At 40.1% G+C, this 16,933-nt stretch overlaps 3 protein-coding genes across 3 annotated transcripts in view; 2 read left to right on the top strand and 1 right to left on the bottom strand.

Annotated features, from left to right (window-relative positions):
* The window catches only part of map7b (microtubule-associated protein 7b), a 29,675-nt gene extending 22,330 nt beyond the window's left edge, over positions 1-7,345 (top strand). The window contains exons 11-21 of the mRNA XM_044376596.1: positions 1,019-1,191; positions 2,243-2,382; positions 2,716-2,960; positions 3,066-3,216; positions 3,336-3,495; positions 3,593-3,697; positions 3,785-3,835; positions 3,934-3,967; positions 4,115-4,235; positions 4,458-4,666; positions 5,222-7,345. Of these exons, the coding sequence (XP_044232531.1) occupies positions 1,019-1,191; positions 2,243-2,382; positions 2,716-2,960; positions 3,066-3,216; positions 3,336-3,495; positions 3,593-3,697; positions 3,785-3,835; positions 3,934-3,967; positions 4,115-4,235; positions 4,458-4,666; positions 5,222-5,232 (1,400 nt within the window). The 3' untranslated portion in view covers positions 5,233-7,345. The remainder of the gene's footprint in view (positions 1-1,018; positions 1,192-2,242; positions 2,383-2,715; positions 2,961-3,065; positions 3,217-3,335; positions 3,496-3,592; positions 3,698-3,784; positions 3,836-3,933; positions 3,968-4,114; positions 4,236-4,457; positions 4,667-5,221) is intronic.
* Positions 6,229-11,590, bottom strand: armc1l (armadillo repeat containing 1, like). The gene is made up of 7 exons (XM_044376598.1): positions 11,487-11,590; positions 10,131-10,309; positions 8,933-9,024; positions 8,649-8,832; positions 8,417-8,533; positions 8,220-8,294; positions 6,229-8,092 (listed from the first exon to the last, which is right to left on the bottom strand). The coding sequence occupies exons 2-7, from the start codon at positions 10,281-10,283 to the stop codon at positions 7,898-7,900; spliced, it is 816 nt and encodes a 271-aa protein (XP_044232533.1). The 5' UTR covers positions 10,284-10,309; positions 11,487-11,590; the 3' UTR covers positions 6,229-7,897.
* An 81-nt stretch (positions 11,591-11,671) lies between these two features.
* mtfr2 (mitochondrial fission regulator 2) lies at positions 11,672-16,086 on the top strand. Its single transcript, XM_044376597.1, has 8 exons — positions 11,672-11,812; positions 12,428-12,609; positions 12,844-12,948; positions 13,269-13,393; positions 13,687-13,895; positions 14,000-14,327; positions 14,516-14,696; positions 15,048-16,086. The coding sequence occupies exons 2-8, from the start codon at positions 12,538-12,540 to the stop codon at positions 15,090-15,092; spliced, it is 1,065 nt and encodes a 354-aa protein (XP_044232532.1). The 5' UTR covers positions 11,672-11,812; positions 12,428-12,537; the 3' UTR covers positions 15,093-16,086.
* Positions 16,087-16,933: the final 847 nt, after the last annotated feature.

Below are 16,933 nucleotides of genomic sequence, written 5' to 3'. Positions count from 1 at the left end.
GTGCTGAAATATTCAAAGATACTGTTTTACTAAAAACTACGGCTGCAAATAACTTTTTTTTTTCTCAATTGTTTATCACATAATTGAGAAAACAAACCTGTGTAAAGTCACATAAGGCATTTTTGCTTAAATAATTATTGAAAATGATTATTTTATTATTAAATAGTTGCCGATTCCAAACCTTTGAAGCTCTGACGCCCTCTCACATCACTTGTTTTGACAAACCAATCAAGCCCAAGCCCAAATAAATGCATTTTGAGAATTAAATAAATAATAGAAGTTGTTTAAATTATCCATCTACTTATTCAAGTGTAAACTGTAACATGTGCTACTTTTCCTGACAATTTACAGCATCTTGTTGTTGCCCTGTAAATCTGGTGTATTTCTGCCTGTTTCCTTTGCTAGTTTGTTTTATCCTGTCTTCTTTCTTTGCTTTCTTCTAACCTGTGTGCATCTATACATTCAACACAGTGTGTGTGTAGTTGCACGTCTTGCATGTGTTTTTGTGTATTTTGCTGCATGCACACTTCCTCTGTGTGGTGACAGGTCTAATGTGTCTGTAGTGAGTAGTTTATTCTGACAAATGAGTCTGACAAAGTAGAAATGCTTACAACACTGGGACTTTTTACAGCAGGGAATGGTTTGTCAAACCAAAGTTGTTAGTTTTTCATCCCTTTTAATCCCTACCTTGATGAATCAGCTTTACTAAATTCTTCTATTAAAAGCATAACATTAACTGTCCAAGATGGATGATGGTTGCAGCTTCCAATCACTAGCATTAATGCCGTCTTTCTCTTCTTCTCTGTTTCCAAACTTTTTCTTTTGATTCCTCTCCTTCCTATGCTGGTCCTCCCAAACCCACATCTTCTATTTATTAATTCATTCAAATTCCTTCCCGTTCTTTTACTCCATGCTCTCGTTTATCAAACCCTTACCGCTGTCCCACAAATCCTCACACTGCCCTTATCCATAACCTTCCTCAAAACACTCCATACTCCCACCTCGTGCATCACTGTAGCCATGCCTGTGTGTCCTCGATCAGTTTCCTGCCACCCCATGGGCTCCATGTCATTCAAGGCCCTGCAGGCCCAGCCGCTCCCTCACTGTCGCAGCCAGGAGAGGAGCCTCAGCAGGGAGACGGCCTCCTCTTCCTCAACCGTTGCCCGCAGGAGGACCACTGGAACAAAACCGGTAGGTCATGTCAAGCTGTGTGTGACTGTACAGTATATCTAGAGGATTTTGTTCCTAGTACTGTACACAAGACAACTGCAATACAGTCTGAAATCTAAGCTGTGACACTAACAAGTTGCTTATTTGTTCATGTGATGGAGAAAACCCTAAATTTTCCTTGAATCTACTGGTATTTGCTATAGCATTTTGTAGTTATACTGGCTGTACATATACTCACTTGTTGTGCAGGCTTTTTGGGTGTTTTATTATGCTCAAGCACAGAAATAATTCACTACTTTTTTGCTCCTCTTTCTCCTCTTTTTTCATGTTGATGATGTCCCCGATCAGTCAGACACAATCTATCTAATATCTGTCTAGCTCTGATCTTCATAACAGACACACACACACACACACACACACACACACACACACACAAACACACACACACACTATACCCTCTGTCCATCTGTCTTCTGTGACAGTATGTCACAGCTTATACCATTAAGGTCTTAGATGGAGGGCATCTTTTGCACTGTATATCCCGCACGCTTACCCACAGACACATGTTTATATCATACATGGACAAAAAGCACATGTTTAATTCAGGCGCAATGCAGAATACTAGTGATACACCACTTATGCCACCTGTGTGCCATTATGATCTTCAGGTTGTCATCTATGAATATTAAAAGTGTATTCACATCTACAAAAATACGATAAACTGCTTGTGTGGTTGATTTTAAATTTTGGTAAATTTGGTAACTAAGTTTTTTTTATGTTGGTGTCACAGCTTGGTATGGTTAGTGCCAGAGGTTATGCAGGGCCAGGGGACGGCTGTCTGAGTCTAATCCTGTTACTAATCATCTTCTGCTGTTTGTCAGTAGGGCGCCTGGATCTGTGCACCATTTGTACCACCTGATTACTTTGTTTTTGTGAAGAACTATTTTGGTGACATGTTGCTGCTGCTAAAAGAGAACATTGGTTTACTTGAGTCCTGATAAAGTGTAAACAATTCCTTTCCATTCTGAATAATATTTTTTTTAATCTCTGTTTCCCTCTCCTGGACCGACAGCAAAAGAACCGTGACTATGTGAGGAAGTCATGGAGCAACCTGTCACTCCCATTGGCTCCCATTCTGACTTTGCCCTCAAGCAAGTCCTCCTCTTCTTTAGGCAAAAAGACCAGCAAAGTAACAACGCCCTCTCCTGGCAGGTAGGAGAATCGTGCCCATGATAACTGGCAAAAAAAGAAGCATAAGCAGATATGTGACAGTTTGGAGTAAGGGATGATTGAAAATAAGACGAGGGTGTAACTTTTTTGTGAGGTTTTGAGCAGGTATTACTGTGAGAATTGTTATTTCCCATCTATTCTTTTTAAAATCTCTTGAATGAAACATAATTTTCAGTGAGTGGTATGATAAGAAGACTGATAAACCCAAATGATCACTAAACCAAACTCCATGAAAATGTTCAAAGTGCCTAAAACTAGTAACAGAAACACATTTAATGTTATTTTGGCCAAATGTTGCTTTTCCCCTGCACACAGGCCTCCACAGAAGACAGCAGGGCGCCCTCCGACCCCCAAGCTGCTTAAGTCTCCTGGAGCAGAGGACCCCGGAAACCTTCGTCCTCTCAAGATCACACCCGAGAGCCCCCACTCCTCTACACCCACCGCATCCCAAGGGGAGGAGGAAGAGCAGGTTCTAAGTCCTCTACAGCCTCGACCTCAGCCGCTTGGCCAGAACAAGACCAGCACTGAGGAGACACCAGCAACACCAACAGCAGTTAGCGGTCAGTTACTATACTCCACCTCCTTTCACACCTTCGTTATCATGTAGTCTGGATTGCCACGTTGCATTCAGAAACACATAAAGTGCTATTTTCATACCTTTTTAGAGGGTGTAAGCAGTCCTTCAGCCCACAAGCCTTCAGCTGGCACCACAGATCCAGAGGAGGCGAGTCGCATCCTGGCTGAGAATCGTCGCCTGGCCCGCGAGCAGAGGGAAAGGGAGGAAGAGGAGCGCAGGCAACAAGAGGAGCGGGCGAGGTATGCTGTGCTGTGTGTAAATATGTGTGCAATCTAGAGAGTGTGCAAGCAGCTGGGTAATACTGAAGGTGTGTGTATCTGCTTTGTTTTCACCGCAATATGTGTGCGCGTCTCTACAGACTAGCCAAGGAGGAGATGGCTCGCCGCAAGGCTGAGGAACGAGCAAAGAGAGAGGAGGAGGCCCAGCGCCAGGCGGAGGAGAGGAGAAGGAAGGAAGAGGAGGAGAGAAAGGCGGAGGAGGAGAAAGAGAGAGAGGAGGCAGAGAGACTCCAGAAACAGGTCAGATAAAGCGTACATATGAACTCACACATCATGAACTAAAGAGCCACACAAGAAGTCTTCATAAATCTTAAAAATAAAATTCTGTGCGTATCAGAAAGAGGAGGAAGAGTCTCGTCAGAAAGAGGAGGCGGAGAGACTGAGGCAGGAGAGAGAGAAACACTTCCAGAAAGAGGAGGCTGAACGCCTGGAGAGAAAGAAGGTGACACATCTTCACGCACATGAGTAAAATTCATAGTAATTTCTGATCTGCAGTACATCTAAAAGCTCTTTTTTTTCTGATTACAAGCGTTTGGAGGAGATCATGAAAAGGACAAGACGTTCAGACACAGCAGACAAGGTAAAGATCACAGGAAATGTGGCACAAATCTGACAAATACAATATCTGGCTAAGTGTGGATAATCTGTCATTCTCTTTTTCTTCTGTCCCATCTCTAGAAAGTGAATCCTAATAGGAACGGGGACAATGCGGGTAACTTCACTCACCATAAATGAAAGAATTATGACTTCTGTGTTACCCTGCTGTTGTACCTATATAAATATATAAATATAAATAATCTGTAATTGTTGGAACTGTCGCTGTCTCTGATGGCTGTGTTCGTTGTCCTCTCATCATCAGTGGCCCCTGCCTCTCCTGGTCCATCTGCAGTGACTGTTTCACCGACACACCATAGCAACGGTCGCCAACCTGACCCCAACCCAAACCCCAGCACCGCAGCACTGAGCCATCCTGACCAGAGGTAGAGCTGTAAACTAGAAGCACAGCAAATATATTAGTTCATACAAAAAGAGGGGAACATAATACAAAACACAGTGGTATAATCCTGTTTCTGTGACTTCATTGCATTCTTTTTCATTAGATTTTGAATGTATTCTCATTTGTTTAATGTTCTTTATTATTCATTTTTTCGACACCGTCATCCTCCAATCCTCTGTTCCACCTGTGTCTCCTCATTTCTCAGTGAAAACGGGGAGTTTGAAGAGGTGATTGTACTGCCTTCAGATTCCAGGTTGTCTCCACCTGAAGGACAGGAGCAGCAGCATCAGCAGCAGCAGCAGCAGGAGGAGGAGGAGGAAGAGGAGGAGAGAGTTCCTGTCGTAGCCTTTAGGGAGAACGGTCTCCTAAAGCCTCTGAGCGGAGTAGAAGATATATCAGCCCAGCAGGGACCAGGTCAACAAACATCTTCTTTCTGCTTTGCCCCTGACCCCCTCTTTTATTTGTCTTCTTACACCCTGTTCTTTCCTCACGTTATTGACAGTTAGCTCTTGGTTTGATCATCTTGCAGACTAGATCTGATGTAATAAAGTCGGTACTGCTACACAAACGTACGACTAAACAACATTTATATTAAGTTAATCACACATTGCCTGTTTTCTCATAGTGTGAAGCTTTACTTTAATTTCATCCTCATGTCTCTTTTTGCTCTCTATCCTTCCTTTCTTCTTCTTCTTACCTCTCAACACACTGCACCCTCATTGTCAGCTGAAACAGGCAGTTGGCTTAATTTACATTTATGACTTTTGGCAGATGCCAGAGTAACTTAAAATACTAGACAGTGTTCAATATTATGTACACATCATAAACATTTGCTGGTAGTCAAATCATCTCAGGGTAATAAACAGGACTAACTAGCTTTAGCTCTAACAGATTTCGGTTACTACTGTACTACTGCTCAGCACTGAAACTGATATCCTTCTCTGTTTAATTTATGTCCTTGATCTTTAGATGTTGCCTGATGCCCTGTTAGGAGGAAATGATCCACACACAGAGCGCCAGGAAGAGAGACACGGTCAGAGAGAGGTGAAACACAGAGCTGTTGGACAAAGGAAGGACTCACAGCATCATAGACACCCTTCCAGAGGTTTTACTTTCTCACCCTCCTGCGTCCCCCTGCTGACAGATGAGCACCGTAAGCCATTTCCCAAAGATGGCGTCTCCAAAGATCTCCCTCTAGCATCCTCAGAGAGAAGTTACTTTCCCCTCAGTGAACTCCCCTGGGGAACAGATCGTCTCTCTGTCTCTGACCACTTGGTCATAATGTTCTGTGTACAGCTGTTCTGCTCTGCACCCCAACTACCCCTGATTCTCAATTGAATGTCCTGAAATCACAGGAGGGCATTGAACACCTTATTCCATCTTGTGACTCTTTGTGTGTGTGTGTGTGTGTGTGTGTGTGTGTGTGTGTGTGTGTGTGTGTGTGTGTGTGTGTTTGTGTGAGTATGAATGAGAGACTAATAATAATGTAAACTGAGATCAGCTGTAAAGTCTTTAATCATGATACTTGAATAGTTTCTTTTTTTTTCTTGCTGTAGAAGGTAGTCAGATTGACAAAATCAGCAATGTGACGTTATAACTGGAACTTGCACAACAAGCTTAGAATTATAGGTTTTTGACTGGAACTTCATAATTCTAATGTTTCAACATTTTCTATTGAAATGTTGCAGAATAGATGGGGTATATGAATGATATCAGTCCATGAAGTTGTATTGACATTGGAAAGTTTCATGTGATGTAATATATTTTTTGCTGAGTCTACAGTGTTTAAAGCTAGAGGTTGTTATTGGGGTGAGGCAGCGGGTTGGAGTTATGATGTTTAAGTTAATTAATGACCAAATGAAAATACTGTTCTCTCAGAAAACTGAGAATTAGGGTGTAAACTACTGATTATTTGTTTAGTTTTATTTAATTGCTGTACAGATAAAAATGTGATTCTTTATTTTGTCTTCATTCTGTTCCCAATTTCTGTTCAAATTGTGAAAAAAAAAAAATCTTTACTTTGACTTGAGGTCCTGCCCTTTCTTATTCACTTGTTTACCATTTACGTTTAACCCTGTCGAAGCTGCATCCCGTCACACTGTCTCACTGAGCCTGTGAGCAGCGTGTCGGAGGACCTCGCCGTAGCATAGCTACCTTGTGTTTGGAGGTTGACCTTTTGTTTTGGCCAAGAAAGTACGAAATGAATTAAAATAATTTACTGGTGATGTTAAATTTAAAATATATCCTGATTCATTTGATCTTTTTTTTTTTTTTGATTAAGGATTTAAGAATAAATGCTGCTAATTGTGATGTTCCTTTGCCTTACCACGTCATAGAAAGAAAAGTGAGGTGATGCCAGGATTTGTCTGTATTCATTCTTACTGAAATGAGAATATATATTCCCAGCATGAGCGTTGACATTCTGGCCAGGTGCCCAAATTCTCCAGTGGCTTCCTTTTCTTTATTTATGTTCATGTATGAACGCTCATGATAAAATGTTATTGTCAGTTATGTCATCATGTAAGAGCTATAATGTCAAACTGTCCTTCATACAGCTTTTCATTAAGACAAAAGAGGGGGAATACAGGAAAACACAGGAACCTGACCATTACCCCCTCATGTGACCTCATTCATTCTCCCACAACGCCCAATAATGCTGCTGTCCAGCATTTGGTTCTCAAACTTTTGCACTTCATTTCCTTTTTGTTCATATCTTGCAGTACCACCAAAATGGAAGGAAACTTAAGAAAGATTATCCATGTCTTGGATATGTAGTACTGGTTTTTGCCAGTAATACATAGCATGCTGTTATCAACACGATAACTTGACTTAGCTTGCAAATAAATTGCTTTAACTGAAGCATTATTACTTGTAAAGTACATTATACATAGATATCCTATAAATTATGTATAAAAGTTGATATATTTTACTAAGACTGACCACAAAGCTTTGAAAACTAAACAAGCCCTTTACTTCACAGGAAAAAGGGCTGTAGGATGAGCTGTTTGAACCACTGTCAAACTGAAATCTTTGTACAAATATACCAGCTGTACTGTTTGGCAAGTAAATAAAATGTTTTGAATTGATTACCTATCTGCTGTTTGGTCTTGCAATGATTTCCTACTTTTTGTTTCCAAATAGTGGAGAAACAACCCATAAAAACACAATGCACAATAAATATTTTGTACATTTTTTTTTTTAGAACGAACACTTCCAACAAACAGAACAGAAATACAGACATACTATAGAGAAGAGGAGAAACTTAAAAATCTTTTTACATGTAGGGAGAAAATTGACAGTTTGAGAAGTTGGAAAGGAAACTGATTTGAAGGAAATATATACATTTCATAATAATAGTGGATGAAAAACAGCATTACACAGGTCAAGAATATGTTTTTCAAGTGTGTGGCCTCCAGTTCTGATCAAAGTAGAATACATTGAAATCTCAAAATCAGAAGTGCTTTTGCACATGTTGATAATTTGTAATTATTCACAGAAATTGATGACAAGCTGGTGAAATTCTGACCGTGACTGGTGAGCTACCAGCCAGTAATGTCCACTCCAGTAACATACACAGCAGTAGGGAGGAGTCTTTTAGCACCACTCGGCGTCGCAGGGAATAACAGAGCTCCAGTTTCACCAGTTTCACCAGTAGAAGGTCTTGGTGAGGAAACTGGCGGCAGAACTGAGCCAGCTTCCGTTAGAATCATCCTTGGCTGTGGTGCGGGAAATTGCGCGGTCAACCTCACTCTCTTGGTTTTCCTCTTCCTCTGGGAGGTAGTCTGGTATAGCTGTGTTTTGCTGCACCTCTACTCCAGATGAGCTAAGAGGGATAAAAACCTGAAGAAAACAGTTTGAGAGAAGAGAAGTTAGAATTCAGTGTGAACTCTCTCCACAGTTCTCGAGTTATTTTCCTCTTTTCAGTCAAGAGTCAAGTCAAAATGTGTGCTCCAAGTCCACTACCCACCTCTTCTCCTGCCTCATTCTTCACCACCTGCTGGGCTGACAACACCTTGGTGGCAGCGATGGCCGATGCCAGACTCTGCAAAAATGGACAGACGTGTATCTCAGTGACTTTGACAATGAAATACACAATAACTTTTCTACAAACCAGTTGTTTCCCAGGCAGACACTGATAGTTCAGGTTTTTCTTTGTGCATTTACCTCAGTGGGTAGATCTGAACGAATGCGGACGGTGCATCTCTTGGAGGCCATCTGGAAAGTGAAGCTGATCACTCCCTTGACCTTCAGAAGAGCCTCCTCACACAAGCCTCGCTGGTCCTTGATAAAAGAAAGATTGCACAAATTACCTTACTGGCAATAACAGCAATTTTACAATTGTTGGCAATAATAAAATCATGCATAGGTGTGTGTGTGTGTCAGTCAGCCTACTCACAGAACTGTCCAGCCCCTGGATGTGCAGAGTGACAGACTTGGCCTTCTTGTTGGACGAGTTAATAAAGAACTGTGATTTCTTTCTCCTCTGGGTCTCAGGTGTGCGGCGTACAGGATTAGCAGGTGCACACAAAATGTCATACACCTCCTGCGCCAAGGCTGTGATATCAACAGACACGCCCTGCCTGTATGGAAAAATACAACCACATAAAAATACCAGTTCAGGAAAACCCATGCACATCAACTTGTAAGAACCACCAAGATAATGTGAAAATATATCTTCACCTCGCCATTAGACTCTCCAAGCTCACCATCATACCCAGTTCATTCTTCATGATGGGGATGTTGGGGGGCAACTCAGCCAAGTAGCGCAGAGTCTGAGGATAAAGGAAGACAGAAAAAGGATTATTATATACACATTACATCAAGCATCTCAGCTTGTTCTTACCTATTAAATAATAGGTAAAACACATGGAATAAAATAATAGACCCTAACTTATAAATTATCATTATTTTCTCAACTCTCTGTTATTAAAGAAGCACAGTGTTTTGCATGCTTTCACCCATTTACTGCACACTGTGTATAGTTTGCAATAATGTAAGTAGTAGCCAGCAAGTATTTTTTTAAAAAACATGTTTTCATTACCTTTATTTAGCAACTGCTTTATATTTATTTCAGTAAGTTGTGTAAATCAATTTGCAGAGATCTGAAACCTGCTTGATGTACAGGTATGTTATCAATCACAGTTAAACTATTGATGTTATTGTTACTTTGATTCTTTTTGGAATAAAAACATGGCTGTTCAGCAGCACTCTCTCAAGTCTTGAATGTTGGAGATTCCCAGCAACTTTAATATAAGACCCAAAAGTTTCTAAATAACTCAAGATTCCATCCACATTTCCATGTCAACATATTTTTGTCAAAAGTAAAGAAAATTATCACTATCACAGATATTCTTATGTGTGTATATGTTGGCAGGTATTTACAAAAGCAACTGTAATGTTTTATTTGCAGCATTCGTATGTATATTTGATTCTGATCTAATATAGTTTTGTGTTTTTTATTATTTTTGAATTGATTTCACTTTAAAATCAGATCATTTATATGAAATGTGTCTAGCATCCCAAGGCTTACACTGTTTGCATATAATAAAACACAACATTTAACCAAATAGCAAAACAAATACTACAAACATATATCAGACATGATGAATAAGTGGCTACAGTGTATTCTATTTTAATTTTAATGACTATTGTTCAACTATAAAAAATAAGGAAGAAAACTAGGATTACACATCACAACAGTGTTTAAAGTCTCTGCAAGTTCATTTCACACTAACATCATAGTGCAGTTATAGTGCAAATCAAATTAAAGATCTTTAATTTGTAGTAAATTGATTAACATGCTAAACATGGCATGGTCATTAATAGCTACTCACTATTCAGTTCACCACCGCACCAGTCCAGAAACTCTTTAACTCACCTGCAGAGTTGCAAACAGCACCTCTGGGTCCTTGTGGTCCAGGAAAAGAACCAGCCCTGGTAGGCAACCTTCATCCTGGACTATCACGTCTCGGTTCTGCGGCTCAGAGGCGAGGTCCCGCAGCTGACTCACCACTGACAGTGCGTCCATCATCTTCACTAACCTTACCAGACCTGAAACTGCAAGTGGCAGTTATTTAGTTAGTGTTTGCTAGTTTAACCATTTTTAACATTAAAGTTATTGTGGACAAAATGTGTGTTCTGAGACGACGCTGAAGTTGGCTTCTGATTCAGGGTTAAGGGGAATTAGGGAAACAAAGGATATTTAGCTGCTGGTTCTCCATTTTTTCACCACTTACACTTATGGTAAGGTGTTAGACATCATAGAAAAAGCCTTAATGCTAAACCTATTTTCAGATTTGAGAAACCTTTATTTTGCTTAACTGAATAAAGGGCAATTTCACAGATATTTCCCCATCCAGACGACATGAGACCAGGTCCAGATAGCTCAAAAACCACTTTACTTAGACATGTCAAATCTTAACAATAATAATAATAATAATAATGTAGTCCAGATTTGACAAGTGTAGGTATAGGCTAGTGGTTTTTGATCTGTACCTGGTCTAATGTGATCTGAATAGGAAAAAAGCAGTGAAATCGCCCTTTTTTGTGTGTTTTCACAAACAGAATAAAGGTTTCACAAATCTGAAACTGTTTTAATGAGTCTCTTCTGTCTCCTTGGGAATGTAGTCCAGATTTGACAGGTTTAAGTGGAGTGTTTTTTTTATCTAGACCTGGTCCAATGTGGTCTGGATGGAGAAATATCAGTGAAATCGCCCTTTTTTTTCCAGTTTTCATAAACAAAACAAAGGTTTTACAAATCTGAAAGTGGGTTTAAACAGCGTGAAGGCTTTTGCTTCGATGTCTAACTCCTTTTCATAAGTATAAGTGGTGAAAAAACAGATAATTAGCCACTAAATATCCTTATTTAAGTTTCCCTTAGCCCCGAATCAGAAGCTAACTTTAGTGTCGTTGTTGTGAGCGCGTTGAACTGCTATTCTTCTATAACTGGACACTTTTAGGTGACGTTAAGATAACTAGTGTTTGTTTTAAAGCTACCAACAACATCAACATACTAAATTCAAGCCTGTCGGGTCGTAGCGCGAGCGTTGACGTTGTGGCTAGCTAAAGAAGCTAACTTCAGAAGCTGGCCAACTTTTTAAAAGAAAAGACGTTTACGTTTGTTTTGTTGCACCGTTTGAACATAAAGCGGTAATTACTCTAAATAAGGTTGACATAAGTGCTCTGAAGGTGCGATAAATGTATAATAACAATCATTTTCATGATGTTTTCTTACCCTGGAGGGGAAGCAGCTCGTGGACAAATACAAAATTGGTGCTAAAAGTTTCGTAACACGCAATTGGTTGACTGGCCGTTGGTGACGCTGCACGATCGCCCGATCCTATTGGCTGCTGTGCACACAACCAATCAGAGGAGGTTTTGCTAGTGCAGCTTTATTTGACTTCACACTACACTTGCTGCCTGGACGCGTGAGCCGAGACTGGAGGGAAGCTCATTGTTGGTGTTTATTTGCAGTTATCGTTTATATTTGTGGTTGCAATGATGATGATTGTGGATTAATATTGCTACCTATTCACGTTTTAACAAGAAAACGTGTCCCAGGTAAGTGCACACACATATTTCTACTTTATCTCCATATGTTTCCTGGCGACGCTCATTTGAGTTTTGATGAGCCATGCAGCTTGGAGACACACTGCAGTGCCAATGCGGCTTCCTGCACTGCCATGACCAGAGGTGTACTCAGGTTTTTAGGTTCAAAACCACTACAAATCCTCTGTAATCCTGAAACAATACGATTTTGCAGCAGAGTCAGAATCTAACAGTACAGATGGAGACAACATACCTTACCTCAGTTTGTGATGCCTTCCGTTGACACTTGAGAGTTGGATCAGTGACAAACTCCAGATGCTCGTAGAATTTTCTTTTGTAATATAACATCCAGCTTAGTTTTATTTAAATTTGTCTTTTTAGCTCTGAAAATGTCCCAGGGAAATGGGTGCTACCTGGTGACATCATCAGGGTTACTTTTTTTCAAACTTCAGAAAGCTCCTACAGAGACATAGAGGAAATTATAAAACTGTTTTCACTGCCTGAATAGCACTCCTCATGATGAATAAACTGAACTTAATCTGTAAAATCATATCAATCATATTATCATATCATCATATTATTTATAGCTTAAATGTTGTATGCTCTGTTTTTGTTTGTTTCTTCCAGGTGTAATGTAGGTGACTTAGGGCATTCTTTCTGTGTTGGCCTCTCACCAAGTCAGTCATCAGAAAGACGAGCTTTGCGGTTGTCAGCTGGTACCCGGTAAAGCCCTTCAAATGTCTTTATTAGAGGATGTTCTGGATGTGCTGCGCATCGTGCTGGAGTATTTCGGGGTGCCTCCAGACATGGTGAGTGCACAAATACACATCTGTTACACAGATTCACAAACTGAGATCCGTGAATATCCAGGAGTGCCAAGAGAAATCATCAATAAGGTCACTGTTATAAAATTTCACTGACCGAGTGAATTTGTAAGGATGACAGTTTCCAAAAGATGGAGGGCTGTGGTGTTGTAGCAAACGAGTATTAGTCTATGACATCATCTTCATTTGTGTTTTTTTTATGTGTCGTCTTGCTTGCAGCTGGTTCCAGTGTGGGACAGTCAGCTGTGCGGTCAGTATCGCAGCATCGTGCGGATGATTGGGACAAATCTCCCACTGACACCGACACCACGTGTTCACTTTCAGGTACATTACAAGTAGTGTTTTCTAACAGACTGAAGATTAACAGTAAGAATCATGCTGCTGCAAACAGATAAATGAATATGCTGGATTTGTTTGTCATCATGACATCATTATTTTTGTCTTCCAAATTCAACTCTTGTGTAATTTGTGTAAACACTTGCTTATAATAGCTTAAAGAAAGGATGTAACCTTATTTAATTACATTTAATCATGTCATTAGGTGCTTGGAATAATATGTTCCATCCAGGATATTTAAGTTTTATCTTATCATAGATTAATGTCATTATTATTATTTATAACTTGTATGCCCTTATGTCCCTCAGATCCCTCTGCTCACCTGTAGGCCCCATGGATACGTCGACATTACTGTGGATACGCCTGCCATCCCCTCATTCGCCGATGTTCTGTGGGTGTTTGAGGATGAGGGGGACAGCTTTGCCAAGACCAGGTAAGAATACAAATGGACACAATATAAACATAATCAGTCATTTTTTTCCAGTACAAGTTTACAATGAAACAAACATGCCAGACTATTTCTTGGCTGGGTCACCAATATTCGTATTCTACAGCTACAAAAACAAATATTTGTATTGGCTGGTATAGGTGTGAAAATACAAGATGTTAGTAATGTTATTAAAACACAATGCACATTAACCAGTAGGTCTTTTTCTCTAATAAGTAATTGGGACTTTTTTCCCAAAAGTGTAAAATACACAGAAAACTGATGTATGGTCTCCGTAGGAACCATTTACCTCCAGAGAAGCGAAGGACTGTAAATCGGGATGTGGTGAGATACCCAGGACCAGCACTGCGTCAAGCCCAGGGAGGAGACAGGTCTGTAAGACAATCAGCCAATCCAGACGCCCTGAAGAAAATCACAGCGCTGGAGAGCGAGCTGCTCAAACTACGAGCTCAGATAGCAATGATTGTTACTGTCGGTCCAGCCTCAGGTACAAGGATGAGGGTGACACGTTATTTTTACTTTGTCTCAACTTCTTTTCACAAAACAAGTAAAGGTGACATCCTATTTTTTTCCTCTTTCAACACTTTATAGGTCTGACAGAGTCCCAGAACGCTGCAGGAACGCCACTGATGTCGCCTGCCGCACCGCCAGCTCTGACCTCCACGCCTCGCTGTGCTGCTCCTCCACCTCCACCGCCCCCACCTCCTCCTCCTCCTCCTCCCTGCCCTAGCTCCACCACTGAGACTTTATCTGTATTAGAGCTGATCCAACAGCGCAGGAGGAATGAGAAAGACCTTGACAAGGGTCAGCTCAAGCCCCAGGGCTCAGGCTCCGGTGGGGGTTCGGGAGTTAAAGGGATCCCCTCGATGCTGGATGTTCTCAAGGACTTAAATCAAGTTAAATTGCGCTCCGTGGAGAGGTAGGCGTTAGGATTGACAGAATATGGGTTTGAATTTCGTTTATATATTTTTATATTATATTTGACATCAGAATGTTCTCTTAAATATGCTCCTGCTCTCTGTACATTTGTGTTATTTTCTGCTGTTACCTTTGCACAACAACTGTTACTTACTAATAATACTGCATTTCCTTTCACTTTCTTCCTAGATCACCTGGGGGCACACCAGTCAGGAGGAGACGCAGTAAAGGTGCAGCATTGCTTAATGACCCAGCAGCTCTTATTGCTGAAGCACTAAAGAGAAAATTCGCCCATCATCGCCACAACAATTCCTCTGACAAAGAGAATTCACTAGATCTCTCACCATTTGGCAGTCCAGAAATGCCAAAGGTATGTATTATTTTTGACTGCAACAAGGCATTACTATATATATGATTTCAGTTGGATTTTAAGTTATAGTGTAAGTGCAGATGGTGCAACTGAAGAAAGCTGTTAGTGTTGACTTTACACTTGAACTTAGGATCAGAAAACAAAGACAAATTAATTGCAGCCACCTTTTTTATCCAAATGAGTATTCAAGGTGAAATAAGGCAGCTAAGAGATGAACAATAGGACCAGATAGTTGTCTACATTGCAAGGTGTTTTTTTCCCACTCCTGTATCTTGTTTATCTTGTTGAAAAAACGGAGCTTGCAACATTGAAGTTGTCTGCAGTGCTGCTAACTTGACGCTTCTGTTCCAGATTCCTCAGCACACCAGACGCAGCCAGGGACGCATCCACCTGTAAAATCCTGTAAAATGGTAACTTCTGACCCCAAAAGGTCAAAAGTCAGGACATCCCATCCACCAATCACAGCTGCCACAGATGTGCCTCACAAACGGATTACTGCTGCAGCTACTGACTTTCTTTTTTTACTTTTCATCACCATTATCGTTTGTCTGTTCTTTGGTTCTTGTACGAGTGTTTGTCTCACAATGAACAAAGTGTTTGTGTCTGTTATGCATTTCTTTGTTGGGAGCTTTGAATGTATATTTTTGTTACAGAGATTGATATAACCAAGGGTTTTGGTACAGTCATTTTGTTTTTGTACAGTGGAGTCTTACTGTTTTCAGTGTTATTGATAATGATATTTTTATGTGCAGAGCTCCTTTTTTTTAAAGGAAATAATGTGATAATATATTTAAGCAGGTATGAACTGTAGCTTATGCAGAGCAAAGGCAGGTACTGGCTCTACTCGTTTCTTCTATATTCAATCTCTTGAAATCCTTGTGGGTGCCACTAGCCAGGAGCAAAAGACCTGTCATATTAGGCACACACTCACAAATCTTACATTTTTATTAAATGATTGCCAATAGTGCACTGTGTGTAATCCAAGTTTGTGGTATCAGTGATTATATTGACCTCAATTATCAAATATCTTCAGCACGGGTCATTTGAAACAATCATGACTTCCAACATGATGCAAAATAATTGATGCGTGGAGTTGAGGTCAATATACTTTCCTGCTGAGGAAGGCAGAGCCCGGTATGTCCATGTGTAGTGGACTGTTGCAAATCATTTAATAAAAAGAAAACTGTGAGCGCTCACCTAATTTGTGAATGCACTGTAGCATGTAACACACCTGCCTTAATGTTTCTTAAAACCTCTAATCACTTTGTGAGGCCTTAATTCTTACCTCGGCCAAGTGAAATGAATAACAGGGGGATTGAGATTCACGTAGCTCTATTCTATGCAACTGCTGCTTCAAGTTGTTTGATTTTATTAAAGTGCACTGATCATTTTTTCTTGTCCTTGTTTTCATGTTTCTTAAAATTTCAGTTTGTAATTTTTTTGAAAATTGCTGTCTTATCCAGGCAGTACAATGTTACAGTATTGGTTCTTGAATTTAGGCTATCCAGGTATGACCAACACCAACATTAAACAAACATAAATGACCAGCAAGATAGTAGGTAATGGTCACTTCTTTTTTTTTTTTTTACAGTTGTGTGAAACTACAAATGTGAGCGCTCCAATTTTGACAATTCATGTTGTCATAGAAAGCATGTACAACCACAGTAAATGTGTTCATTTTAGTTTCCAACATTGTTCAACCATGATGTTGAAAACGACTTATATTTTAATAGAGATTAGTTACAGATTTCTGCTTTAATCCACACCCTATGAGACACTTTAATACTGTATTACGTGTGAGGTGAACTTAACATACAGTACATGTAGTCACATGTTTTCATGTTTGGTGAGGAGTCTTTTGTTGTCTATGAATCAAATTTGGACCATACTTTGAGGTGTCACATTTTTATACAAATATGTGAATATGTGTAAATTTGTAGACTTGAAAATTAAACGTCAAACTTAAGAAAACTGTCTTCTCATCAACAGTTTATGTAGCCATCTTTGCCGTTGTTGCATGTCTGCTCTTAACCTGTTAATTAAATGCTATTGACGGGAATGTATTGTGATGGATGTCTTTGTGTCTGATATTCTTTCTGACAACTCTATAATAACAGCATGTTTGTGCACATTTTTCATCTGCACATTTTTCACTATTCACAAAAGGTTAGTGTCAATAAATCAATCCACACCCAATAGCACTGAGCAAAAATACCGATCTGTGTGTTTGTGGTTTT

The sequence above is a fragment of the Thunnus albacares genome, chromosome 16 (genome assembly GCF_914725855.1).
Source record: "Thunnus albacares chromosome 16, fThuAlb1.1, whole genome shotgun sequence".
NCBI classification, from domain to species: Eukaryota; Metazoa; Chordata; class Actinopteri; order Scombriformes; family Scombridae; genus Thunnus; species Thunnus albacares.
This window is presented reverse-complemented; position numbering and strand designations above follow the sequence as displayed.

What these genes read in the sequence shown, in the direction of transcription:
- mtfr2 (XM_044376597.1), top strand. Translation starts at nt 12,538, where the DNA reads ATGTCTTTATTAGAGGATGTTCTGGATGTGCTGCGCATCGTGCTGGAG. An exon ending in TCGGGGTGCCTCCAGACATG is followed by an intron (nt 12,610 to 12,843) that starts GTGAGTGCACAA and finishes TCTTGCTTGCAG; the next exon opens with CTGGTTCCAGTGTGGGACAG. An exon ending in TACTGTCGGTCCAGCCTCAG is followed by an intron (nt 13,896 to 13,999) that starts GTACAAGGATGA and finishes AACACTTTATAG; the next exon opens with GTCTGACAGAGTCCCAGAAC.
- armc1l (XM_044376598.1), bottom strand. Translation starts at nt 10,283, where the DNA reads ATGATGGACGCACTGTCAGTGGTGAGTCAGCTGCGGGACCTCGCCTCT. An exon ending in TGCTGTTTGCAACTCTGCAG is followed by an intron (nt 9,025 to 10,130) that starts GTGAGTTAAAGA and finishes CTTTATCCTCAG; the next exon opens with ACTCTGCGCTACTTGGCTGA. An exon ending in AGAATGAGGCAGGAGAAGAG is followed by an intron (nt 8,093 to 8,219) that starts GTGGGTAGTGGA and finishes TGTTTTCTTCAG; the next exon opens with GTTTTTATCCCTCTTAGCTC.